At 46.5% G+C, this 25340-nt stretch overlaps 1 protein-coding gene across 1 annotated transcript in view; it reads left to right on the top strand.

Moving 5' to 3' along the window:
- The first annotated feature begins 10435 nt into the window (after window positions 1-10435).
- LOC143984380 (major histocompatibility complex class I-related protein 1-like) overlaps window positions 10436-25340 on the top strand; it is a 31585-nt gene continuing 16680 nt past the window's right edge. The window contains exons 1-2 of the mRNA XM_077484599.1: window positions 10436-10598; window positions 20612-20878. Of these exons, the coding sequence (XP_077340725.1) occupies window positions 10520-10598; window positions 20612-20878 (346 nt within the window). The 5' untranslated portion in view covers window positions 10436-10519. The remainder of the gene's footprint in view (window positions 10599-20611; window positions 20879-25340) is intronic.

Below are 25340 nucleotides of genomic sequence, written 5' to 3'. Positions count from 1 at the left end.
GGCAAAAAAGCTGTCCAAACCTGCCTGTCTTTATGTGAAAAAATAATTGCCCCCTAAACCTAATAACTGGTTGTGCCACCCTTGGCGGGAACAACTGCAATCAAGTGTTTGCGATAACTGGCAATAAGTCTTTCACATTGCTGTGGAGCAATTTTGGCCTACTCTTCTTTGCAGAATTCAGCAGCATTGGAGGGTTTTCCCGCATGAATGGCCTGTGTAAGGTCATGATACAGCATCTCAATTGGATTTAATTCTAGGCTTTGACTAGGATACTCCAAAACCTACATTTTTCTTTGAACCATTTGGAGGTGGACTTGCTGTTGTGTTTCGGATCATTGTCCTGCTGCATAACCCAAGTGCACTTGAGCTGGAGGTCACAAACTGATGGCCGGACATTCTCCTTTAGGCTCCGTTCACACAGGGGGCGACACGAGGCGACACGACTTGCCGTGCCGCGACCTGACAAGTCGCCCCCGTTCTGTACTACGGAACCGTTCTAAGAGGAGCGACTCGAGTCGCTCCGACTTAGAAAAAAGGTTCCTGTACTACTTTTGGGCGACCTCGGGGCGACTTGCATTGACTTCTATACAGAAGTCATTTGCAAGTTGCCGCTGAGGTCGCGGCAGGTCGCGGCGCGGCAAGTCATGTCGCCTCGCATCGCCCCCTGTGTGAACCGAGCCTTAGGATTTTCTGGTAGAGCTCAGAATTCATGGTTCCATCAATTATGGTATGCTGTCCAGGTCCTGAAGCTGCAAAGCAGCCCCAGACCATCAAGCTACCACCGCCATTTGTCCTTGTGTTAAATACCATTATAATGGTTTTAATGTTAATATTCTGTAAATGATATTGATGAAGAAAGTTCCAAGAAAATTTGTTCAGTTCTTGTGTAAAAACTCAAATTTCTTTAATAAAATAGCCAAATATTACACAAACAATATCAAAATGTAAAATGTAAAAATAACATCAATATTGTAATTACATTCTTAAGATGAAGATTGAATCATATGTGTATCTTTGTGTGTGTGTGTGTGTGTGTGTGTGTGTGTGTGTGTGTGTGTGTGTGTGTGTGTGTGTGTGTGTAGCTGTGGGCTTCCTTCAATGTCTCGTCGTGTCTGATTAGCAAATTCTGCTCCCTGTGCCTAGTTTTACTCCTAAAATATGATCCCTCCTTCCTAAAAAGGCTGGTTAAAAGTTGTCAATTATCTTGTAGTTCTACCGAAAACTGCAGGCTTTAACCACCTCACATAATGGGTTGGAGTTGCTCAGTCTCTATGCATTGTCATTCCTGAGGAGTGGGCTAGAACAATGTGTGAAACCATTTAAAGTATACAGTATAGGTCTCCTTTAACATAAGATCAAATATTACATATGTATGTATATATATACAGTCAGTGGCGTAACTAGAACCTTCAGGGCCCCGATGCAAGAAACTATGAAGGGCCCCCCTGAACCCCAGCCAGGGCCCTTCCCTCCGAGTCGGGTGGTGGAACTCCAGGGCGTGGTCACAGGTATGACCTTTGTGAGCCCTGTAGTTCCACCACTGGCATCAGTCGTTTTTTTTTATTTTTAGGTGCCCCATTGGGGGACTGTCCCTAGGCAGGATGGGGTCCCCGTCCCCAGAAGAGATGAGGAGAACAGACATCGGACTGAGCGGCAATGCATGGAGCAGGAGAGGGGTACTCTGAGGAGCCGGCCGAGGACACAGGTTATGAGGGGAATGCACAACTAAAGAGCAGCCAGTGCGATAGTCGAGCATGGAGCTCTGCTAGTCACCCTCCACCTCCAGCCACCCGTGTGCATGGTGCACTGGTACCCCTAGCTGCCTATGCTGCTGCCGGCCATATGTAGAGGGGGCTGCATGGGCCCCCTGCAGCACAGGGCCCAGTTGCAGTCGCGACTGCTGCACCCCCTATAGTTACGCCCCTGTATACAGTATTTTATGGACTTCTACGAACTTTAGGAATTTTACGAGTCTATATGTTTTTTCACATGAGCACTATATACTTATTGTGCATTTAAGTTTCCATTCCTTTATATATTTTTTTTATATACTGGCACTTCACCATTGGTCAATATTTGTGTGTTTCTATGTTATATATACATTTGGTATCCAATTATTGGGTGTATAGTGCAGATTACATAGCACAGTACTTTTCAATTCATTTATTTTACAATTTGTTCTGATTTTATCTGCTGTTTCTTATATTGATCCTATTACCTTTTACATATTTTTATATTTTTGATGAGATCATATTTACAGCACGGCATAGTATTTACTCATGCCTAAGGTAGGTGACTGATGACTGGTAGAACTGACACTTCTCAAAGGGACAGCTTCAACACCTCTTCATAGAGTCGCTTCAGAACCTTCTCTAGATGCTCCTCATGTTCTTTCAAAGTCTGTTCAAAGACAATTATGTCATCTAGGTACACACTTCAATTAATTTCATGTCACCAACAGTCTGTCCATCAAGTGTTGGAATGTAGCAGGGGCTCCAGACAGACCCTGTGGCATCCGTTAAAACTCAAAGAACCCCACTGGGCAGATGAAAGCGGTCTTCTCCCGGTCATCTGGACACATGGGGATCTGATGGTAGCCACTTCTCAGGTCCAACACGCTGAACCATTTGGCTCCTGAAAGGCATTGCAGGGCATCTTCTATTCGTGGAATGGTGTACTGGTCTGGGATGGTTCTTTTTTTTAAAGTGCGATAATCGATACACATCTTTAACCACTTCAGCCCCAGAAGAATTTACCCCCTTCCTGACCAGAGCATTTTTCGCGATTCGGCGCTGCATCTCTTTAACAGACAATTGCACGTGGCTCCCAAAGAACACCTTTTTTTTCCCCGCAAATAGAGCTTTCTTTTGGTGGTATTTGATTACCCCTGTGGTTTTTATTTTTTGCGCTATAAACAAAAAAAAGAGCGACAATTTTGAAAAAAAAAACGCATTATTTTTTACTTTTTGCTATAATAAATATCCCCCAAAAATATATAAAAAAAGTTTTTTTTCCTCAGTTTAGGCCGATACGTATTCTTCTACATATTTTTGGTTAAAAAAAAATCACAATAAGAGTCTATTGATTGGTTTGCGCAAAAGTTATAGCATTTACAAATAGGGTATAGTTTTATGGCATTTTTATTATTATTTTTTTAAATGGCAGTGATCAGCAATTTTTATCATGACTGCGACATTATGGCGGACACATCGGACATTTTTGGGACCATTGTCATTTATACAGCAATCAGTGCTATACAAATGCACTGATTCCTGTGTAAATGACACTTGAAGGTAACCACTAGGTGACAGTGTGGGGGGTTAAGTGTGTCCTAGGGACATGTTTCTAACTGTGGGGGGGCGTGGTTGTGTCTGACACGTCATTGATTTCTGCTCCGATCACACGGAGCAGAGATCAGTGACGGTGTCACTAGGCAGAATGGGGAGATGCTTGTTTACATTAGCATCTCCCCATTCTTCCTCCCCGTGAGGCGATCGTGGGTATCCCCGTGGCCATCGAGTCTGCGGGACCCGTGACCCGACTCATGGAGCTGTCCACCTCTTAAAGGGCAACATACAGGTATGTGATTCTGCCTGTATGAGCCCTTCTGCTGATGTATATCGTCGTGAGGCAGTCGGCAAGCGGTTAATGACCCATTTTTCCTCCTCACCACCACAATGGGAGAAGCATAGGGACTTTGGGATTCCTGAATAATTCCCGTCCTCTTCAACTCTGCAATATGTTCTCTAAGGTCATCTAAATCAGCTAATGGGATTCGTCAAGACCTTTCTCAAAATGGCCTATCCTCTTTTAGACGAATATGATGCTGTGCACTCTCTGTGCATCCCACGTGAAACTCATTTTTAGAGAAAAGTTTCCTCCACTTTAAGAGTTGTGTTTTTGCCTGTTCTTTCCATTCAGATGTCATAGGAGAGCCTTTTGGATACAAATACTCCTCTGGTAACTCTTCCTTGGCTTCCCCTACTAATGTAGAGAATTCCGATTGGACAAAGTGCCACGCATGCTCAGATCAAATTACGAGACCAAAGCTATTGGCTACTAGCCTAAACGTAGTCCCGTCGTAACTAAATAACGTCATCACGTTAGGAACTTTGTCCGACCGTGTGTATGCAACACCAGTTTCAGACAAAATCCGATGGATTTTGTTGTCGGAATGTCCGACCGTGTGTACAAGGGCTAACACTTCCTCGTTAGCAGAATACATGCAGCATTTTTTAAATTACAGAGCTGACTTCCTGAAAATCCAATCAGACATTTCTCTTCAATGGTAAGGAATTTCACAAATGTAAAAACTGCATACCTCCCAACATTTTAAATTGGGAATGAGGACACCTACTATCAAATGTATGTAGGCGTAGGATACACCCCCCGTCACACCCCCTTAACCACCCTGGCGGTTTTCCCGAGTGTGTCTCGGGGTTAAATTTCAGCACCATTAGCGGTAACCCCGATCCACACTCAGGATTGCGTTGCAGGATCCTGGTGCAGTGTACTTACCTTGTCCCCAGGATCCTGCGATGTCCCCCCGCTGTGTCTGTGGGCTGTGTCCTCCACCTGAAGTCTCTCTGTGCCAGGCTCCGTTCCCTGCGAGCGTCGCGATGCACGGGGGCGGAGCCCGGTGGGAAATTCAAAAAATTTTAAAATCATAACCCATAGAGTGCACTGTAACATTACAGATTACATTACTGTATGAAATAATTTCACATCCCTTTTGCCCCTAGTGGTTTGTCCAGTGCCCTGCATGGAGTTTTATATTATATATACTGTTCTTTCTGCCTGGAAACTGGAGATTGTCCATAGCAACCAAACAGTGTCCCTTTACATCAAAAGTGGTTTTAGACCAGCTAGAAAAGAGCGATAATAAATTAGAACACTTGCAGAATTGAGCAATAGTGAATCGTGGGGAAATTCATTTTATTATTATATTATTATTTTTTATAATTATTTATTATATTATAATTTATGATTTTGTGTTTCAAACTTCATCATACCCGGGATGTCTACTAGACTCTGGTTTGGACAGATTTAAGTGTGTTATTGCTAAGAATTACAGGCCTACAATATAAAACGCCAAATTTCTATGCAAAAAAATTCTACCGCTTTGAGACGCAAAAATCTGACATAATCATACCGCCAGGGAGGTTAAAGGAGAATTAACCAAGAAAAAAAGGTTAATTAAATCCACAAGGGGTTTTTTTTTTTTTTTTTTTACCACTACTATTCCTTTATATTGGCTTTTAAAATTTACAAATGCAGCAATTTAGAATTTGGATGAAAGGTTTAGCATCTTCTTGAAAGATAAAAAGTGCATTTTATATACAACTATATAGATCAGACCAAAATGAGGGACAAATGAGGGGGGGGGGGGGGGGGGACAGATGGACATTGCTCCAAATCAGGGACAGTTGGGAGCTCTGTAACTGTTTTGTGTTTTGTGTGTGGGGTGTACTAATAGGGGATTTTTTGAAAATCCCGGAGTTCTGCTTTAAGGGCCAGTTCACACCAGATGCGGTTCCGTGCAGTTTTGTGCGCTTTTTTCTGCACAATATGCATGCACAGTGTTTTCCATGTATTCCAATGGCTCTAGTTCACACCATGCAGTCAGTTTTCGGTTAGTTTCTGCACCGGAAACTGACTCCATGGTGTGAACTAGAGCCATTGGAATACATGGAAAACACTGTGCATGCATTTTTAGTGCAGAAAAAAAGTACAAGGAACTGAACCGAACTGCGTCTGGTGTGAACTGGCCCTAAAAGCATTAACTAAGTTTCTCCAGCAGGGGAAAAATTCCTTCCTGATCCCCCGAGATGCAATCAGAGTTTCCATGGATCAACTTTACCTATAAATTTCAGTATCCAGTTATATTATGTACATTTAGGAAAGAATCCAGCTATTTTCTAAAGCAATCTACTGAGCTGGACAGAACCACCTCTGCATGGAGTCTATTCCACGTGTTCACTGCTCTGACTGTGAAGAAACCTTTCCGTGTTTGGAGATGAAATCTCTTTTCCTCTAGACGTAAAGAGTGCCCCCTTGTAGTCTGTGATGATCTTAAAGTGAATAACTCAACACCAAGTTCACTATATGGACCCCTTATGTAACATGTTGATCATATCCCCCTTAGCACACAGTGCTGAGGTCAGTAGTAAGCAACACAGATTGCAGAGGTCAGGATTAAGTAATGCAGAATTCAGTAGTAAGAAACACAAATTTCAGAGGTCAATAGTACATGCCTCAGATTGCTGATGTTAGGAATAAGTAAAGCTAATTACAGAGTGCAGGGATCAGTAGTATGTAACACATAGAGTACAGGAGTAAGTAAAACAGTTCTCACAGATCAGCAGTAAGGCAGAGGACAGTAGCAATTAGGGCTGTGGAAATTAAAGATTAATTCTTCGATTAATCGATTAATTTTTTTGATGGATCAAAATTCTTTTGATCGGTACTCACCTCTCTGCCGGGTTCCGGGTCTTCAGGGAGTTCCGTTGGAGAGCCTGTGACGTCACGGACATCAATGTCACTGGACTCCCCCCCCCCACCCTCCCTAAGTGCCTCCGTCTGCTAACGATAGGAAAGAATGAGGGGTCCGGTGATGTTGAAGTTCTGATTGAACGTTACGGGTACAGGGACGGAGCTACGCATGATGTCACCCGCTGTTGCCCTACGAAACGAACACGATTGTCAGCTTTACATGCTGTGTTTTTATCATCTTTATGTGAGTAGTTTGTGTTTGAACACAAAAATGTAATCTTAAACTTAAGCGGTGAGCACTTAGATCTTTTCTTTCTGACCTGCGTCCTTGCTGAGATCTAAGGAGACGTGAGAGAAGTTTATGGTCCGTGTTAACCCTTTTGATACCCGCTTGCATGACCATCTGTTTGCACAGTGGTCCATGTCATAAGGTGAGAGTGATTAGTTAGACCGGAGGTGGGGGGATTGTCACGCTACTGTGGAAAAAAAAAATTACTTCCGTCAGTACTACAGTTTAAATTTAAAACGTATTTGTGTGAACTGTGAAGTTAAGTCATGGATTGTGGAAACTAACTAGTGTCGGGGGATTGTATATAGTGTATACCACATTTACCACTGACTAATGCAGAGTTACAATGCAAGGAGATCAGCTAAAAGTAGTTGGATCTGTACGTGCGTTATAATTCATCGAAATTAGTCGATTAAAAAAAAAAACATTAATTGAACGCGAACATTTTAATCAGTAACAGCCCTAGTAGCAAGTAATGCAAAGTTCAATGGTCAGTAGTAAGCAAAACTTAAATTGCCAATGTCAGGGATAAGAAATAAAAAAATGAAGGGGTCAGGCATAAGTAACATATGAACAGATGTCAGTTATAAGTAATGCAGAGTTCAGAAGCCAGTAGTAAAAAATACAGCAGTTACAAATAAGTAATAAAGAGTAGTCAGTAGTAAATAATGCAGAGCTTAGTAAAGTCAGTAGTAAATAAAAGAGTATAGAGAGGTCAGCAGTAAATAATGAGTGTAGAGGTCAGTATTAACTACCACAGTATTAATAACGCAATGTTCAGAGGTCAGTAGTAAGAAATGCCGAGTGCAAGGGTCAGTAGTAAGTAATGCAGAGTGCAGAGGTAAGTAGTAAGTAATGTAGAATGACGGAGTCAGCAGTATGTAATGCTGAGTTCAGCGTTCCATAGTACATATTGCACAGTTCAAGGGTCAATAGTAACACAAGGATCAGAGGTCTGTTGCATGTAGCAAACAGTGTGCAGGGGTTGGATGTAATGCAGAGCTCAGAGGTCAAAAGTATGTAAGGCAGAGTTAAGGGGTCAGTAGTAAGAAGTACGGTGTTAAGAGATCAGTGATGAATAATGCAGAGTTCAGGGGTCAGTAGTAAGTAATGTATAGGTCAATAGTAAGCATTAAAGGATGTACAGGTCAGAAGTAAGTAACACAGAGTATAGGCGTCAGTAGTAAGTAAAGCATAGTGTAGGCAACAGTAGTAAGTAATACAGAGTTCAGTGGTCAGTACTAAGTACTGTGGAGTGCAGGGGCCAGCAGTAAGTGTAGCAGAGTTTAGTAGTAATTTACACAAAAGTCAGTTGCAAGTAATGCAGAGGTCAAAATCAAACAATGCAAAGTACAGGGATCAGGGGTAACACACACTACAGAGGTCAGGGGTTAACACAGCATGCAGGAGTAAGTAACGTATAGTGTAGGGGTCAGAAGTAAGTATTGCAGAGTGTTGGTGTCAGTAGTAAGTAATGTAGAGTGTAGGGATCAGTAGTAATAGCGAGTTTAGAGATTATGAGTATCTAACACACAGAATGCAGGGGGTAGGAGTAAGTAATACAGAAGCGAGTAGTAAACAACGTATAGTGCAGAGGTCAGTACAGTTTTCAAGTAATGCAGAGTTTAGAGGTCAAAGCTAAGAAATGCTGCGTGTAGTGGCCAGTAACCAGTATGTAGGCAGGGTCAGTCTGCTTTCTCCACTGTGGCAATGCAGGAGGAGAGGAAGTCAAGAGGAATGTGGTTCCTCTGTGATTTCCTAGGTCACTCGGACAGAAATTTGCTTAGATGCTGACAGCCCATGTGACACTGATGGCCATTTTGGATCAGGCAGAGCCTATTTAAGATCCTGCCTTGCTCATTTCAAGTGTGGACAGAGTAGAGACAGGTTACTCATTTGTCAGGGTCAGCCATAGCAGTAGAGAAAGTTTCCAGATGGGAAGGGAAAATTCCGAGAGGACTGGCGTGTCCCTAAAATCTCCCTGCTTGGGCTTGGATGGCCAGGCTGCACTCCGCCCCTCAAGACAGACGTGGTCAGCTTGGCTAAGACCTGCTCTGCTTCACACTGTGACAATTGCAATTGGACTGTTTATCTCCATTAAATACAAATTCTGCATTACTTCTGCACTCAGTGTGTGTTATTGCTGCTGCACCACACTGCACCCTCCCACAAGCAACACAGAGTTCAGATAGCTAGTAATGCACAGTTCAGGTGGCAGTAGTAAGAAAGAGTTAAGAGATCATCAGGCATGGAGTGCAGGGGTAAGGAGCAAATTAAGCACAGTTTAGAGGTCCGCAGTAAGTAATGCAGAATGCAAAGATCAATAGTCAGTAATGCACAAAAGTCAGTCATAAGTAGCACAGAGTTCCGGGGTCAGTAATAAAGTAATGAAGGGTTCAGGGGTCAGTGTATAGAATGCACAGAGTGCAGTGCTGGGGTCAGTAGCGAGTAGTGCAGCATGCCAAGGTCAGTAATAAAGTAGTGCAGGGGTCAGTAATAAAATAGTGCAGGGTGCAGGGGTCAGTAATAAAGTAATGAAGGGTGCAGGGGTCAGTAATAAAATAGTGCAGGGGTCAGTAATAAAGTAATGCAGGGGGCAGTAATAAAATAGTGCAGGGGTCAGTAATAAAGCAATGCAGGGGGCAGTAATAAAATAGTGCAGGGGTCAGTAATAAAGTAGTGCAGGTTTCAGGGGTCAGTGTGTAGAATGCACAGAGTGCAGTGCAGGGGTCAGTAATAAAGTAGTGCAGGGTGCAGGGGTCAGAAATAAAGTAATGAAGGGTGCAGGGGTCAGTAATAAAGTAATAATGGGTGCGGGGTCAGTAATAAGGTAATGCAGGTTTCAGGGGTCAGTAATAAAGTAATGCAGGGGTCAGGAGTCGGTAATAAAGTAATGCAAGGGTCAGGGTTCGGTAATAAAGTAATGCAGGGGTCATGGGTCGGTAATAAAGTAATGCAAAGGTCAGGGGTCGGTAATAAAGTAATGCAGGGGTCAGGGATCGGTAATAAAGTAATGCAGGGGTCAGTAATAATGTAATGCAAAGGTCAGGGGTCGGTAATAAAGTAATGCAAAGGTCAGGGGTCGGTAATAAAGTAATGCAGGGGTCAGGGATCGGTAATAAAGTAATGCAGGGGTCAGTAATAATGTAATGCAAAGGTCAGGGGTCGGTAATAAAGTAATGCAAAGGTCAGGGGTCGGTAATAAAGTAATGCAAGGGTCAGTAATAAAGTAGTGCAGGGGTCAGGGGGTCAGTGTGTAGAATGCACAGTGGGATCAGTAGTGAGTAGTGCAGCATGCAGAGGTCAGTAGTAGGTAATCTGGGATGATGGGGCGCGCTGGGACTGATCCCTATGTCGCTCAGTCATTGTATATGAACGCTCCCTTGTTAGGATAAATTCTTCTATAGAGGAGAACATGGAGCGTCTCCTCTCCTCTCCATGTCGGCTCGGTGTGTGTTGCTCGGTGAGGGGAAGTTGTGCTCTCCTCTATATTACACACTGCCCGGAGGGAGAAGAGATCCCATTTACTATACAGAGAACAACCACTAATAATCCGACTTCTCATCCAGAACAGAGAGCAATCATAGAAGGGAGAAACCTAAAGTGATTAAACCCCGCCCCCTAACAACTGATTGGACAGACTCGTTGGCGGCTGTATGCCCGCCGGCGGTACATTTGAAAAAAAAATCTCACAGCCGCTCGGAGCTCATATCGGGGTTCCTGTGGCTCTTATATGGGATGTTTCATTCGTTATTATTCCCCCATGCGGGGGTCGTCCTGCTGGTGTCCTGTCTGTCCGTCTATACAGTCCATGCAGGTAAGGGGGGGAGGGGCTCCGCTGCTTTCTATGGCAATTATTTGTGATTTTCTGTTGTCATCCATTCACCTGTACTGCAACTCAGTGTACTCCTCTCCACTCTACGCTCCTCTCCACTCCTCTCCTCTCTGCGCTCCTCTCCTCTCTCCACTCTACACTCCTCTCCTCTCTCCACTCCTCCCCTCTCTCCACTCTACACTCCTCACCTCTCCTCTCTCCACTCCTCTCCACTCTACACCACTCTACACCACTCTACGCCACTCTACGCTCCTCTCCACTCTACGCTCCTCTCCACTCTACGCTCCTCTCCACTCTACGCTACTCTCCACTCTACGCTACTCTCCACTCTACGCTACTCTCCACCCCTCTCCTCTCCACTCTCCACACCACTCTCCTCTCTACGCTCCACTCCTCTCCTCTCCACACCACTCTCCTCTCTACGCTCCACTCCTCTCCACTCCTCACCACTCTCCTCTCTATGCTCCTCTCCACTCTACACCACTCTACGCTCCTCTCCACTCTACGCTCCTCTCCACTCTACGCTCCTCTCCACTCCTCTCCTCTCTACACTCCTCTCTCCACTACTCCTCTCCTCTCTCCACTCCTCCCCTCTCTCCACTCTACACTCCTCACCTCTCCACTCCTCCCCTCTCTCCACTCTCCACTCCTCACCTCTCCTCTCTACACTCCTCTCTCCACTCCTCTCCACTCTCCTCTCCTCCCCTCTCTCCACTCATCTCCACGCTCCTCTCCACTCCTCTCCACTCTACGCTCCTCTCCACTCTACGCTCCTCTCCATTCTACGCTCCTCTCCACTCTACGCTACTCTCCACTCCTCTCCTCTCCACACCACTCTCCTCTCTACGCTCCACTCCTCTCCACTCTCCTCTCTACGCTCCTCTCCTCTCCACTCTCCTCTCCACACCACTCTCCTCTCTACGCTCCACTCCTCTCCACTCTCCACTCCTCTCCTCACCACTCTCCTCTCTACGCTCCTCTCCACTCTATGCTCCTCTCCACTCTACGCTCCTCTCCACTCTACGCTCCTCTCCTCTCTACGCTCCACTCCTCTCTACTCTCCACCCCTCTCCACTCTACACCACTCTCCACCCCTCTCCACTCTCCACCCCTCTCCACTCTACACCCCTCTCCACTCTACACCCCTCTCCACTCTCCACTCCTCTCCTCTCTACGCTCCTCTCCACTCTACGCTCCTCTCCACTCTACGCTCCTCTCCACTCTACGCTCCTCTCCACTCTACGCTCCTCTCCACTCTACGCTCCTCTCCACTCTACGCTCCACTCTACACTCTACTCTCCCCTCTCCACCCCTCTCCACCCCTCTCCACTCTACACCCCTCTCCACTCTCCACCCCTCTCCACCCCTCTCCACTCCTCTCCACCCCTCTCCACTCTACACCCCTCTCCACTCTCCACCCCTCTCCGCTCCTCTCCACTCTACGCTCCTCTCCACTCTACGCTCCTCTCCACTCTACGCTCCTCTCCTCTCTCCGCTCCTCTCCTCTCTCCGCTACTCTCCACTCCTGTCCACCCCTCTCCACTCTACACCCCTCTCCACTCTACACCCCTCTCCACTCTACACCCCTCTCCACTCTACACCCCTCTCCACTCTACACCCCTCTCCACTCTACACCCCTCTCCACTCTACACCCCTCTCCACTCCTCTACACCCCTCTCCACCCCTCTCCACTCTACACCCCTCTCCACTCTACACCCCTCTCCACTCTACACCCCTCTCCTCTCCACTCTACACCCCTCTCCACTCTACACCCCTCTCCACTCTCCACTCCTCTCCACCCCTCTCCTCTCCACTCTACACCCCTCTCCACTCTACACCCCTCTCCACTCTACACCCCTCTCCACTCTACACCCCTCTCCACTCTACACCCCTCTCCACTCTACACCCCTCTCCACTCTACACCCTCTCCACTCTACACCACTCTCCACTCTACACCACTCTCCACCCCTCTCCACCCCTCTCCACCCCTCTCCACCCCTCTCCACCCCTCTCCACCCCTCTCCACTCTCCACTCCTCTCCACTCCTCTCCTCTCCACTCTACACCCCTCTCCACTCTACACCCCTCTACACCCCTCTCCACTCTCCACCCCTCTCCACTCCTCTCCACCCCTCTCCACTCCTCTCCACCCCTCTCCACTCCTCTCCTCTCCACTCCTCTCCTCTCCACTCCTCTCCTCTCCACTCCTCTCCTCTCCACTCTACACCCCTCTCCCCTCTACACCACTCTCCACTCTACACCACTCTCCACTCCTCTACACCCCTCTCCACCCCTCTCCACCCCTCTCCACTCTACACCCCTCTCCACTCTACACCCCTCTCCACTCTACACCCCTCTCCACTCTCCACTCCTCTCCTCGCTCCTCTCCACACCACTCTCCTCTCCTCTACACTCCTCTCCACTCTACACTCCTCTCCACTCTACACTCCTCTTCACTCTACACTCCTCTCCACTCTACACTCCTCTCCACTCTACACCCCTCTCCACTCTACACCCCTCTCCACTCTACACCCCTCTCCACTCTACACCCCTCTCCACTCTACACCCCTCTCCACTCTACACTCCTCTACACCACTCTCCACTCCTCTACACCACTCTCCACTCCTCCCCTCTCCACTCCTCCCCTCTCCACTCTACGCTCCTCTCCACTCTACGCTCCTCTCCACTCTACGCTCCTCTCCACTCTACGCTCCTCTCTCCACTCTACGCTCCTCTCTCCACTCTACGCTCCTCTCTCCTCTCTACGCTCCTCTCTACGCTCCTCTCTCCTCTCTACGCTCCTCTCTCCTCTCTACGCTCCTCTCTCCTCTCTACGCTCCTCTCCTCTCCACTCTCCACCCCTCTCCTCTCCACTCCACTCCTCTCCACTCTCCACTCCTCTCCTCTCTCCTCTCCACACCACTCTCCACTCTCCACTCCTCTCCTCACCACTCTCCTCTCTACGCTCCTCTCCACTCTATGCTCCTCTCCACTCTACGCTCCTCTCCTCTCTACGCTCCACTCCTCTCTACGCTCCACTCCTCTCCTCTCTACTCTCCACCCCTCTCCACTCTACACCACTCTCCACCCCTCTCCACTCTCCACCCCTCTCCACTCTACACCCCTCTCCACTCTCCACCCCTCTCCACTCTACACTCCTCTCCACTCTACACCCCTCTCCACTCTACACCCCTCTCCACTCTACACCCCTCTCCACTCTACACCCCTCTGCACTCCTCTACACCCCTCTGCACTCCTCTACACCACTCTCCACTCCTCTACACCACTCTCCACTCCTCTACACCACTCTCCACTCCTCTACACCACTCTCCACTCCTCTACACCACTCTCCACTCCTCCCCTCTCCACTCTACGCTCCTCTCCACTCTACGCTCCTCTCCACTCTACGCTCCTCTCCACTCTATGCTCCTCTCCACTCTATGCTCCTCTCCACTCTACGCTCCTCTCTCCACTCTACGCTCCTCTCTCCTCTCTACGCTCCTCTCTCCTCTCTCCTCTCTCCACTCTCCACCCCTCTCCACTCTCCACCCCTCTCCACCCCACTCCACCCCACTCCACTCTCCACTCTCCACTCCCCTCTCCACTCCCCTCTCCACCCCGCTCCGCTCCTCTACACTCCTCTACACTCCTCTCCACTCTACGCTTCTCCTCTCCTCTCCCCACTCTCCTCTCCTCTCCTCTCCTCTCCCCACTCTCCTCTCCTCTCTCCACTCCTCTCCGCAGCAATAAATTCCAGCGCTGTCACACTTTGAATGACAATTGCGCGGTCATGCAATACTGCAGCCAAACTACATTTTTATCATTTTCTTCCCACAAACAGAGTTTTCTTTTGGTGGTATTTGATCACCTCGGAGGTTTTGAATCTTTTGCTAAACAAATTAAAAAAGTCAGAAAATTGGTCAGTCAGTTTTCCTTTTGTTTCTGTGATGGCGTCTGAAGTCCACGCGTGTATTTCCGCGATTCTGTGCAACTGACCACCCAGCATGCACCTCCCAATCTTGCGCGGTAATGTCACGGTGCGCGGCGCAGTTTGCTCATTGCAGGTGGCCATAGCAACGGCGACATCAGCGAAAGTTTCCACCCGTTGTTATGGCAACCTGTCAATCAAACGACGACCCAGAAGTGCAATTGGCCTGGGCTTACCAAAGACTCCGGGGATGGATGACATAAGGGCCGCCCGGGTACAGGCCATCCCAAGTTATGAACGACTCCTACTTACAAATGATGCCGGCTGCTTGTGCTCCTCGCTGGTCCTGGATACCTCGGGACACAACCCACACTGCAGGACCACATGTACTGTGTGGCCAGAAGAGCCCAGAGAACATAACAAGCGCCCGCAACATGCCACATCCATGCACAGGCAGGAGTTACACGACTTACCAACAAATTCCACTTCCCAACAAACCTACAGTCCTTATTGTGTTTGGAACTCAGGGACTGCCTGTATATCAAAAAAGTATTTAGAAATCCATAAAAAAAAAAAAAAATCCATTTAGGAATGTACACCGGGGGGGGAGGGGGGGCATTGAGGACATTGGTACTTGCAAAAAAAGGCTAGCTGCCATAACCCCGGTATCCTCTTCTTCAGCGGGCGGTCTGCTTTCAGATAAAAGTGGTCTCAGCAGCAGATTCACCACAAGATCACTTTTATCGGCGACGGGAGAGGTGCCCCCTCCCGCCCTGCTCTGGTGCCAGCAGAGGTGATCAGGTCCTTTCTCCTGCTTGGCATGGAGTGAGTGAGGGGGGAAGATGCCCCCCCCCCCCCACCCGTCTCCATATCATTGCAGGGCGAAAGCCTCATCAAAACATCACTTCCACCCAGTGCTCTTAACCACTTGCCGACCGCTGTCGGCATATATACGTCAGCAGAATGGCACAGCTGGGCAAAGTAACGTACCCATACGTTACTTTGAATTTCCCGCCGTCCGCGAGCTCCGTGGCCATGGGACCCGCGGACTCAATCGGCGCGGGGATACCCGTAATTGTGCTATGGAGCTGAAGAACGGGGAGATGCCGGATGACAGCACACCAATCATCTGATATCTGTCATCGGGAGCAGCGATCAGTGTCGTGTCACACACAGCCCATCCCCCAGACAGTTAGAAACACTCCCCCAGGACACGCTTAACCCCTACACTGCCACCTACTGGTTAACCCCTTCACTGCCAGTGACATTTTTACAGTAATCAATGCAATTTTTATAGCATCGATCGCTGTAACATTATCTTTCACAATCTAAAAAAAGATTTAGGCTAACTTTACTGTTGTCTTATTTTTTAATTCAAAAAAGTGTAATTTAAAAAAAAAAGTGGGCTTGTAAGACCGCTGCGAAAATATGGTGTGAGAGAAAGTATTGCAATGACTGCAATTTTATTCTCTAGGGTGTTAGAACCCCCAAACATTATAGATATATATTTTTTTCTAAGTAATTTTCTAGCAAAAAAAAATGATTTTAACTTGTAAACAATAAGTTTGAAAAATAGGCCCGTTCCTTAACCGCTTCGCGCCCGCCCTATAGCTGAAAGACGGCTACAGAGTGGATGCTAACTGCCGGGAGGCCGTTCCTAGACGTCCTCCTGTTTACTTCCCCTCTGCGCGCCGCCACGGTCCCCCCAGTGCCACCTGTTAGTGCCATCTGTCATCAGTGCCACGTGTCATCAGTGCCACATATAAGTGTCATCAGTGCCACGTATCAGTGTTATTATCCTGGTGCTCCCGGGCCTTCAAAAGTGTAATAGGTAGTCAACAAGTTAGATGTGTAATTTATGTTCCTAGAACACATGATGGCGCTACCTGCATGTTGGGCCTCTCTATGTGGCCAGGCTGTGAAAAAGTCCCACACATGTGGTATTGTAATACTCAGGAGGAGTAGCAGAATTTTTTTGGGGGTGTCATTTGTGGTATACACATGCCATGTGAGACAATTTTGTGGAGAAAAAAAAAAATCTTAATTTTGCAAAGAATTGTGGGAAAAAATGACAACATCAAAAAGCTCACAATGCCTCTTACTAAATACCTTGGAATGTCTACTTTCCAAAAAGGGGTCATTTGGGGGGTATTTGTACTTTCCTGGCTTGTTCGGGTTACAAGAAGCGAGATAGGCCACCAGTACATCAGATGTCAATTTTGTGCGATTCGCACCACAGCTTGTAGACTCTCTAACTTTCACAAAGACCAAATAATATCCACTAATTTGGGTTATTTTTACCAAAGATATGTAGCAGTATAAATTATGGAAAAATTTATGAAGAAAAATTTATAATTTGCATAATTTTGTCACAGAAACAAAGAAATATGCGTATTTTTTTTCAAAATTTTCGGTCTTTTTTCATTTATAGCGCAAAAAATAAAAACCCCAGAGGTGATCAAATACCACCAAAAGAAAGCTCTATTTGTGGAAAAAAAAAGGACAAAAAATTAATTTGGGTACAGTGTTGTATGACTGAGTAATTGTCATTCAAAGTGTGAGAGCACCGAAAGCTGAAAATTGGTCTGGGCAGGAAGGGTGTTTAAGTGCCCAGTAGGCAAGTGGTTAAAATGATTGTAAAGGTTTGTGTTTAAAAAAAAAAAATAATAAAACAAACAAACATATCATACTTGCCTCCACTGTGCATCTCGTTTTGCAAAGGGTGGCCTCGAACACCGTTTCCTGGGGTCCCCCGGCGGCTCTCGCGGCTCCTCCTCTTATCAGATAACCCTCTAGGAGAAGCGCTCTGTAGACACGAATGCTGGACTCAGCCCCACCCCCCGGCGCCCGTGTCATTGGTTTTGATTGACAGCAGTGGGAGCCAATGGCTGCACTATTAATCTATCCAATCAAGAGCCGAGAACTCCAGGCCATTGGCTCCCGCTGCTGTCAGTCAGCCAATGAGACTAGAAAGGGGGCGGGTCGAGCTGCAGCTCCATGTCTGAATGGACACAGGGAGCTGTGTCTCGGCTCGGGTGGCCCCATAGCAAGCTGCTTGCTATGGGGGCACTGAACAGGAGGGAGGGGCCAGGAGCACAGTAGAGGGACCTGAGAAGAGGAGGATTGGGGCTGCTCTGTGCAAATCCACTGCAACAGAGCAGGTAAGAATAACATGTTTTTTGTTCTTTTTTTATTAAAAATAACAAACAAGACTTTTGCAATCACTTTAAATAACTGCAGCGTGAGCTGGAGTTTGGCTTGAATTTGTTAGTGTATCTAAACCTGCTACTATATCTAACACTCCCCTTTCCTCACCCCTGGCAATACTGCTGTCCAAGGGAGCCCCCTGTGCACCTTCATCCAGAGTGTGGGGGGGCGCTCTAATACAGGAGGTGTGTTACTGGCCAGATCACCAGAGGCAGGCAGAGGGGAAAAGCCTAAAAAAAGAAAACAAATGCAGCCACCACATCTAATGATTAATAAACTGCAATATATTGTTCCTTTTTTTTTTTGATTTCGGGTTTAATATCACTTCAACTCTCCAATTTATGTGTATTGTCCAATTGGATATCCTTCTTTCCTGAATGAGACTTTATTGAGCTAGAAGCGGATTGTTGCTGTGTATTGTTCTTGTTGAATGAAGCTGCTTGTGAATACATTTTAAAGAGGAAGTAAACCCTGATGGGTTTACTTCCTCTTTTTTTCCCTGCAAAGGTAAAGTATAATGGACTACTATGCATCGCATAGTAGCTCATTATGTGTCACTTACCTGACACAGGAGCCAGCGAAGTCGCCGCTGATCCCTGTAGTCCGCCGCATCCATGTTGCTTGTGGCGTCTCGCAGCTCCGACGAATCACAGCGGCGCAACCGCGATGACGTCACTCCCGCGCATGCGCACGGGAGTCGCGCCTCGCAGCTCCGCCACTGTCATACGGCGAAGCCGCGATGACGTCACTCCCGCGCATGCGCACGGGAGTCGACAAATTTGGCAAATCCATTCTTGGATTTGCCGCATTTAGTGCGCATGCGCGCCGCTGTCTACGGCGCATGCGCCGTAGACAGCGGTGCCCATTTTCGGGCAAATATCTCCTAAACCATATAGGTTTAGGAGATATTGCTTGGACCTACAGGTAAGCCTTAATCTAGGCTTACCTATAGGTCCAAGTTGTTTGGAAGGGTTTACTTCCTCTTTAACAGTTAATGCCAGGCTTTGTGACATAGTTACACTTTGCAAGATTGATGATTAGCTGTGATTGGCAGCGTGACGCTTTAAATGTTCACATTGCTACAGAAAAACCATTTACTTGTACAACTGTATCTTTTTTTTTTTTTTTTTTTTAATGTTATACTTCCTCACAGTTGGCTACACACCTATACATATTTCCTGTTCACTTGCACAAAACTAACAACATCAGATAATGGGCTCAATTTACTAAAACTAGTTTTTAGACAGTGTAGCTGTGCATAGTAGCCAATCAGCCTCTAACTTCTTTTTATTCAATTAAGCTTTGACAATAAAACCTGGAAGTTGATTGGTTTTCAGTGGCGTCACTAGGGTTGGTGTCACCCAGGGTGGAAAAAATTGGTGTCACCCCCCCCTTCACCATCTATAGTCCCCCCTCAGTACAGAACCCCCTCCACTAACTACAGACCCCTCTCCCGCAGTATAGACCCTCCCTCGGTGCAGACCTTCCCATCAGTATAGACAACCCCCCTTAGTGTAGACACTCCCCATCAGTATAGAATCCCCCCTCAGAGCAGACCTCCCCCATCATAATAGACACCCCCCTAGTGAAGACCCCCCATCAGTATAGACTATATACACCCCTGACCCTCCCCCATCAGTATAGACTGTAGACACCCCCTCAGTGCAGACGCCCCATCAGTTTAGAATCCCCCTTAGTGCAGACCCTCATCAGTATAGAATCCCCCCCTTATTGCAGACCCCCCCCCATCAGTATAGACTATAGACACCCCCCTTAGTGCAGACCCCCATCACTATAGACTATAGACACCGTCCTTAGTGCAGACCCCCATCGGTATAGACTATAGACACCCCCCCTTAGTTCAGACCCCATCGGTATAGACTATGGACACCCCCCCTTAGTGGAGACACCCATCAGTATAGACTATAGACACCCCCCCTTAGTGGAGACCCCATCAGTATAGACTATAGACACCCCCCTTAGTGGAGACCCCATCAGTATAGACTATAGACACCCCCTTAGTGGAGACCCCATCAGTATAGATTATAGACACCCCATTAGTGGCGATCCCCATCAGTATAGACTATAGACACCCCATTAGTGCAGACCCCCATCAGTATAGACTATAGACACCCCCCTTAGCGGAGGCCCCCATCAGTATAGACTATAGACACCCCCCTTAGTGGAGACCCCCATCAGTATAGACTATAGACACCCCCCTTAGTGGAGGCCCCCATCAGTATAGACACCCCCCCTTAGTGCAGACCCCCATCAGTATCACCTGGGTGCGGCCCATACCCCCACCCCCCTCCAGCAGATGCCACTGTTGGTTTCTATGCAGAGCTGCACCAGATTTTGCACTCTACAGATTTAGTAAATAAACCCCTAAGACTGGGAAGCCATTAATGTGCGTGTAAAGGCAGGCGTACCAATACTTTTGACAATATAGTGTATGTAGAATTTAGAAAGTTTATAATCACAAAAAATGTTGAGTTCACAAACATACAGAAACTATCACTTAGATTTGGAATCATTATTATTATGATTATCATTAGAATTTTTTGCTGCAAAATGATCATGAAAGTGTTGAGATCCTCACTGGCTATTTTTTCAATAGTCAATACCCATTGACAGTTCATTTTTACAGTCCCTATACCTGGTAAATTAACAAAATAATACATGTATGGTAATGCTTCTAGTAATCGGAATGACCACGTCCTTTAGGTATTGTGAACCGAGTCAATATGGCGGAGATCATGAGATGGCTTCTTTTCCATTGTGTGCTACTGAAAAATACAAAAAATTAGAAGACTTCTTTTTTCCTTGTAATAAATCAGATCCAATGTCTCTTGTATCTACAGACAGTCACGTCCTTCGGTATTATTTCACAGCCTTAAAAAAGATTGGGGAACCATTTCATTGGTACTCCATTGTGGGAGTAATGGATGGCCTACAGGTTGCAAAGTATAAGAGCGATACCCAAAAGGTTGACAGCCAATATGTTTGGATGAAGGACCCCTGGGAGCCACAGATGTGGGAGAAGAACGTCAACCAGCTGGCCCATAAATATGAGCAAACACACCGCAACACTCTGCAACGCATTCAGAGAATGTTCAACCAATCTGTCGGTAAGGATATAAGGGTTTACCTAAAATGGTGTGAAGGATGCAGGTTTTTTTTTTTTTTGTTAAGAACTTGCTGAACCCTACAACCTCAGCCCTTTCTGTTTTGTGGTATTTATTAGCCCCGATCAGACCGCGTTGTCAGATAATCCGACTGTGTGTGGGCTCCATCGGACTGTTTCTGTCGGAGTATCCGACCGACAAAGTTTTAGAGCTGGGCTATAAAACTTTCTGACAACATCATCCGATCGGACTTTGCCTGATTGTGTGTGTGTAGAGAATTCCGATCAGACAAAGTGCCACGCATGCTCAGATCAAATTCCTAGACCAAAGCTATTGGCTACTAGCCTGAACGTAGTCCCATCGTAACGAAATAACGTCATCACGTTACGAGCGATCGGATTTTCCGACACTTTGTCCGGCCGTGTGTATGCAACACCAGTTTCGGACAAAATCCGATGGATTTTGTTGTCGGAATCTCCGACTGTGTGTACAAGAGCTAAGACCTTCATTTTGGTTCACATAGAAATGTATATTTTGAACCAGGTTTTAAATGCAAATAAAAACAGAATGTAGTATGACAATCTGCCAACAGGTCCTGTAGATCATTTTATAGTGCTGGTGGAAGGTGCAAGATAATTAAAGGGGTTGAAATTGCCTAACAGTTGTTGTGTGGCCACCTTTAGTCCTCCTTCACACAGCTGTACTTAAAGGATAAGTACAGCTTGAGCTTGTTTGGCTGGGCTTCTCCTATTGGTCACAGGAGTGCAGTTCGTTCTGCACTCCTGTGACCCGTTTTCAGCAGAGATCGGTCTGAAGTCCGATCTCTGCTGACATCACAGGAATCAGTCCAGGCACCGCGTCATCCCGATAATAAAGTCTGGGTCCGCCAGGTGACTGGACCGATGCCTGTCTCAGCCTCTCAGCGAGTCGGAGAGGGCCGCTCTGCCCCTCCACAGCCCAGCACTCCAGTGAGCACCGGGGGAGGGGCAGAGCGGAGAGCCGTTGACTGACAGTCAGCAGCTCTCTGCTCGAGAAGCTGAAAGTACTGAGCCATTGGCGGGATGGGACAGATGCAGTATCGGACCAATGCTGCATCCACCTAGGTAAGTATGAATCTGGAAAAAAAATAAAATAAAAAAATCACACTTCACTTTTAAGCTTTCACCCGTTGAGGGCTGTGTTTGCCCACTTGCGGATACACAGGTGTTCCATGATGCATACCTGGGGAGGAAGTCCCATTCATATCAATTGGGATGCCGCAATAGCACAGACACAGCCGCTGCTCCCAGTTTGACATCCTTCCAGTAGACATCAATGGGAATGCCTGCACAGGGATACCCAGACAGCCTGGGAATTCCTGTGTGGTTAAGCACGGCTTACACCCATGTAAATAAAGCCTTACAGCAAGGGTTGGCAAGCTATCATTTGCGATCTAACCATCAACTGCAGTCAGCCAATGGGTAGATCACGAAAACACAGCCTTGATCTGCTGGTCCTTCCCTCCGGCCTTTACATCTCTCATCTTCACAGCAGAGCAGAGAGCGGGAGGCAGCACAGTACTGGATGGAGGGTGGGAGCTGCCTCAGTTAACCTTTCAAATTAATCAGCAGGTGACTGGTTTCTAGGATGCTGAGCAGTCCTTGCAACCAATCACCAACTTATTAATATAAAAAGTTAACTCTGGCAGCTCCCGCCCTCCATCCAGTACTGTACTGCCTCCTGCTCTGTGCTCTGCTCTACACCAGTTATAAGGTAGGTCTGTTGTGTGTTTGTGTGGGGTGGGGGGATGCTGTGAAGGGGACAAAGGACACTGCTATGGGGGGGGGGGGGGGCACAGGACACCAATGTGTGGGGAGGTAGAGAACACTGCTATGGTGGGCAGAGGACACTACAGTGGGGTACCCCCATATTTCTGGCAAGAAAAAGTTATTTTAAACAAAGATTTGACTTTAAGCTCAACTCCATTTTCCTCATACCTCACCCCTTCCTCCCTGAAGCCCCTATCCCTGCCACTTTAAAAAACAATCCCATTTTTTACATTCCTTTTTTCTTTTACAGACTTCTGGTCTAGTGATGTCATGGTCCCTTCCTCTTTCCCTGGCCACAGCGGTGGGTAGGCCCTACTCCTGGACAGTGGTGTACTCACGTGATGGCAAGAATGTATTCTCCTCTCTGAGCTGAGTGGAACAGTTAAGCATAAGTAACATGACTAAAAAGTGAAAGCTTTATAGCCAGTACCCTCTACAGCCCTCAGAAAAAAACAAAATTGCAGGTTTGGGCAAACATGCACACTACTCGCACATCCCTTAATAATGTGCCTGTGGGACCCTTGCAGATACTCTGTGTTGCCTATCACCCCCCATCCCAGATGCCCCGTCCTGGCATGTTTATTGCACCATCTGCACGATTAGGACGCTGGGTACAACAGAAAGCCACCCTTCATTGTGGGGAGACCCACCAGATGGCTCTTAGCACCATAAAGGGACACATTTCTGCCTTGTCTTTACTCTTCCAATACCTTGGTCTGTACCTTTTATTGTCTGTATCTTTATTCCAGGGGTTACTTGTCCCCCCCCCTAAACCCTTCTAATGCAGTGGGGCCTGAATTTAGTTCTCTGTCCTCAAACAAAACCCCTCTTTGAGAACATTCAGAAAATTCCATTACTGACATTCTCCCAGAAGTTTACCTTTCTTAACCTCCCTGGCGGTACGATTATTTCAGATTTTAGGTGCTGGAAGCGGTACAATTATTTTGCATGGAAATTTGGCATTTTATATTGTAGTCCTGCAATTCTTAGGAATAACTCACTTAAATCTGTCCAAACCAGAGTCTAGCAGACATGCCGGGTATGATAAAGTTTGAAAAATGAAATCATAAATTATAATATAATAAATAATTATAAATAATTATACCAAATAATAACATAACAATAATAAAAAATATTCAATAATGTAATTAAATCAAAAACACTGAAATTTGCTCAGTTGCAGAATTGTCGCTGTCATTACTTTTCAGTATTTGATGACTGGTCTCCCCACAAATCGCTTAATTCTACGAGTGATTCTAATTTATTATCACTGTTTTCTAGCTGGTCTAAAACCATTTTTGATGTAAAGGGACGGTTTTGGTTGCTATGGACAATCTCCAGTTTCCAGGCATAAAAAACAGTTTTTATATTATAAAACTGCATGCAGGACACTGGGCAGACCACTAGGGACAAAGGGGATGTGAAATAATTACATACAGCAATGTAATCTGTAAGATTACCTTATACTGTATGTAATGTGTGTGTTTCACTTTTTGAATTTGGCGCCGTTCTCCGTCCCCGTGTGTTGCATCGCTCTCGGAGCGGAGATCAGCTCCGTGATACATCGAGCGAGACACGGCTCGCTCGTATAGCACGGGGACATCGCTGGATCCAGGGGACAAGGTAAGTAAACCTCTCCCTGCATTCAGCGATGCGGTCCCGAGTCTGGCTCGGGGGTTACCGCTTTTGGTACAAAATCTCCACCCCGAGCCAGACTCGGGAATACCGCCAGGGGGTTTAAAGCCATTGTGTCGGCACACAGAGGATCTGAATTAGCCACTCTTTGCTGCCATTTTTGATTCTTTATAGAGATAAGGTTGTTCTTCATCCTCAGTTACAGTGCCGTGGAAAAGTATTCATACCCCCTGAAATTTTCCACATTTTGTCATGTTACAACCAGAAACGTAAATATATTTTAACCGGGATTTTACGTGATGGAACAACACAAAGTTTTGTACATAAGTGAAGTGGAAGGAAAATGATAAAAAATCTACTTTTTTTTACAAATAAATATGTGAAAAGTGTGGGGTATATTTGTATGGCACCCCCCTGAGTCAATACTTTGTAGAACCACTTTTCTCTGCAATTACAGCTGCAAGTCTTTTTGGGGATGTCTCTACCAGCTTTGCACATCTAAAGAGTGACATTTTTGCCCATTCTTCTTTGCAAGCTCTGTCAGATTGGATGGAGAGCGTCTGAATGGCAATTTTCAAGTCTTGCCACATATTCTCAGTTAGATTTACGTCTGGACTTTGACTGGGCTCTTCTAACACATGAATATGCTTTGATCTAAACCATTCCATTGTAGCTCTGGCTCTGTGTTTAGGGTCGTTGTCCTACTGGAAGGTGAACCTCCGTCCCAGTCTCAAGTCTTTTGCAGAATCTAACAGGTTCTCTTCTAAGATTACCTTGTATTTGGCTTCATCTATCATCCCATCAACTCTGACCAGCTTCCCTTCCCTGCTGAAGAAAACATGATGCCACCACCACCATGTTTCACAGTGGGGTGGTTGTTTAGGGTGATGTGCAGTGTTTGTTTTCTGCCACACAGCTTTTTACTTTTAGGCCAAAAAGTTCAATTTTCGTCTCATCTGACCAGAGCACCTTCTTCCACATGTTTGCTTTGTCCCCCACATGACTTCTTACAAACTGAAAAT

This window comes from Lithobates pipiens, unplaced genomic scaffold (assembly GCF_037356315.1).
Source record: "Lithobates pipiens isolate NorthernLeopardFrog02 unplaced genomic scaffold, aLitPip1_a1.2 Scaffold_1, whole genome shotgun sequence".
Taxonomy (NCBI): domain Eukaryota; kingdom Metazoa; phylum Chordata; class Amphibia; order Anura; family Ranidae; genus Lithobates; species Lithobates pipiens.
Note: the sequence above shows the minus strand (reverse complement) of the source record. Positions and strands in the feature narration are given on the sequence as shown.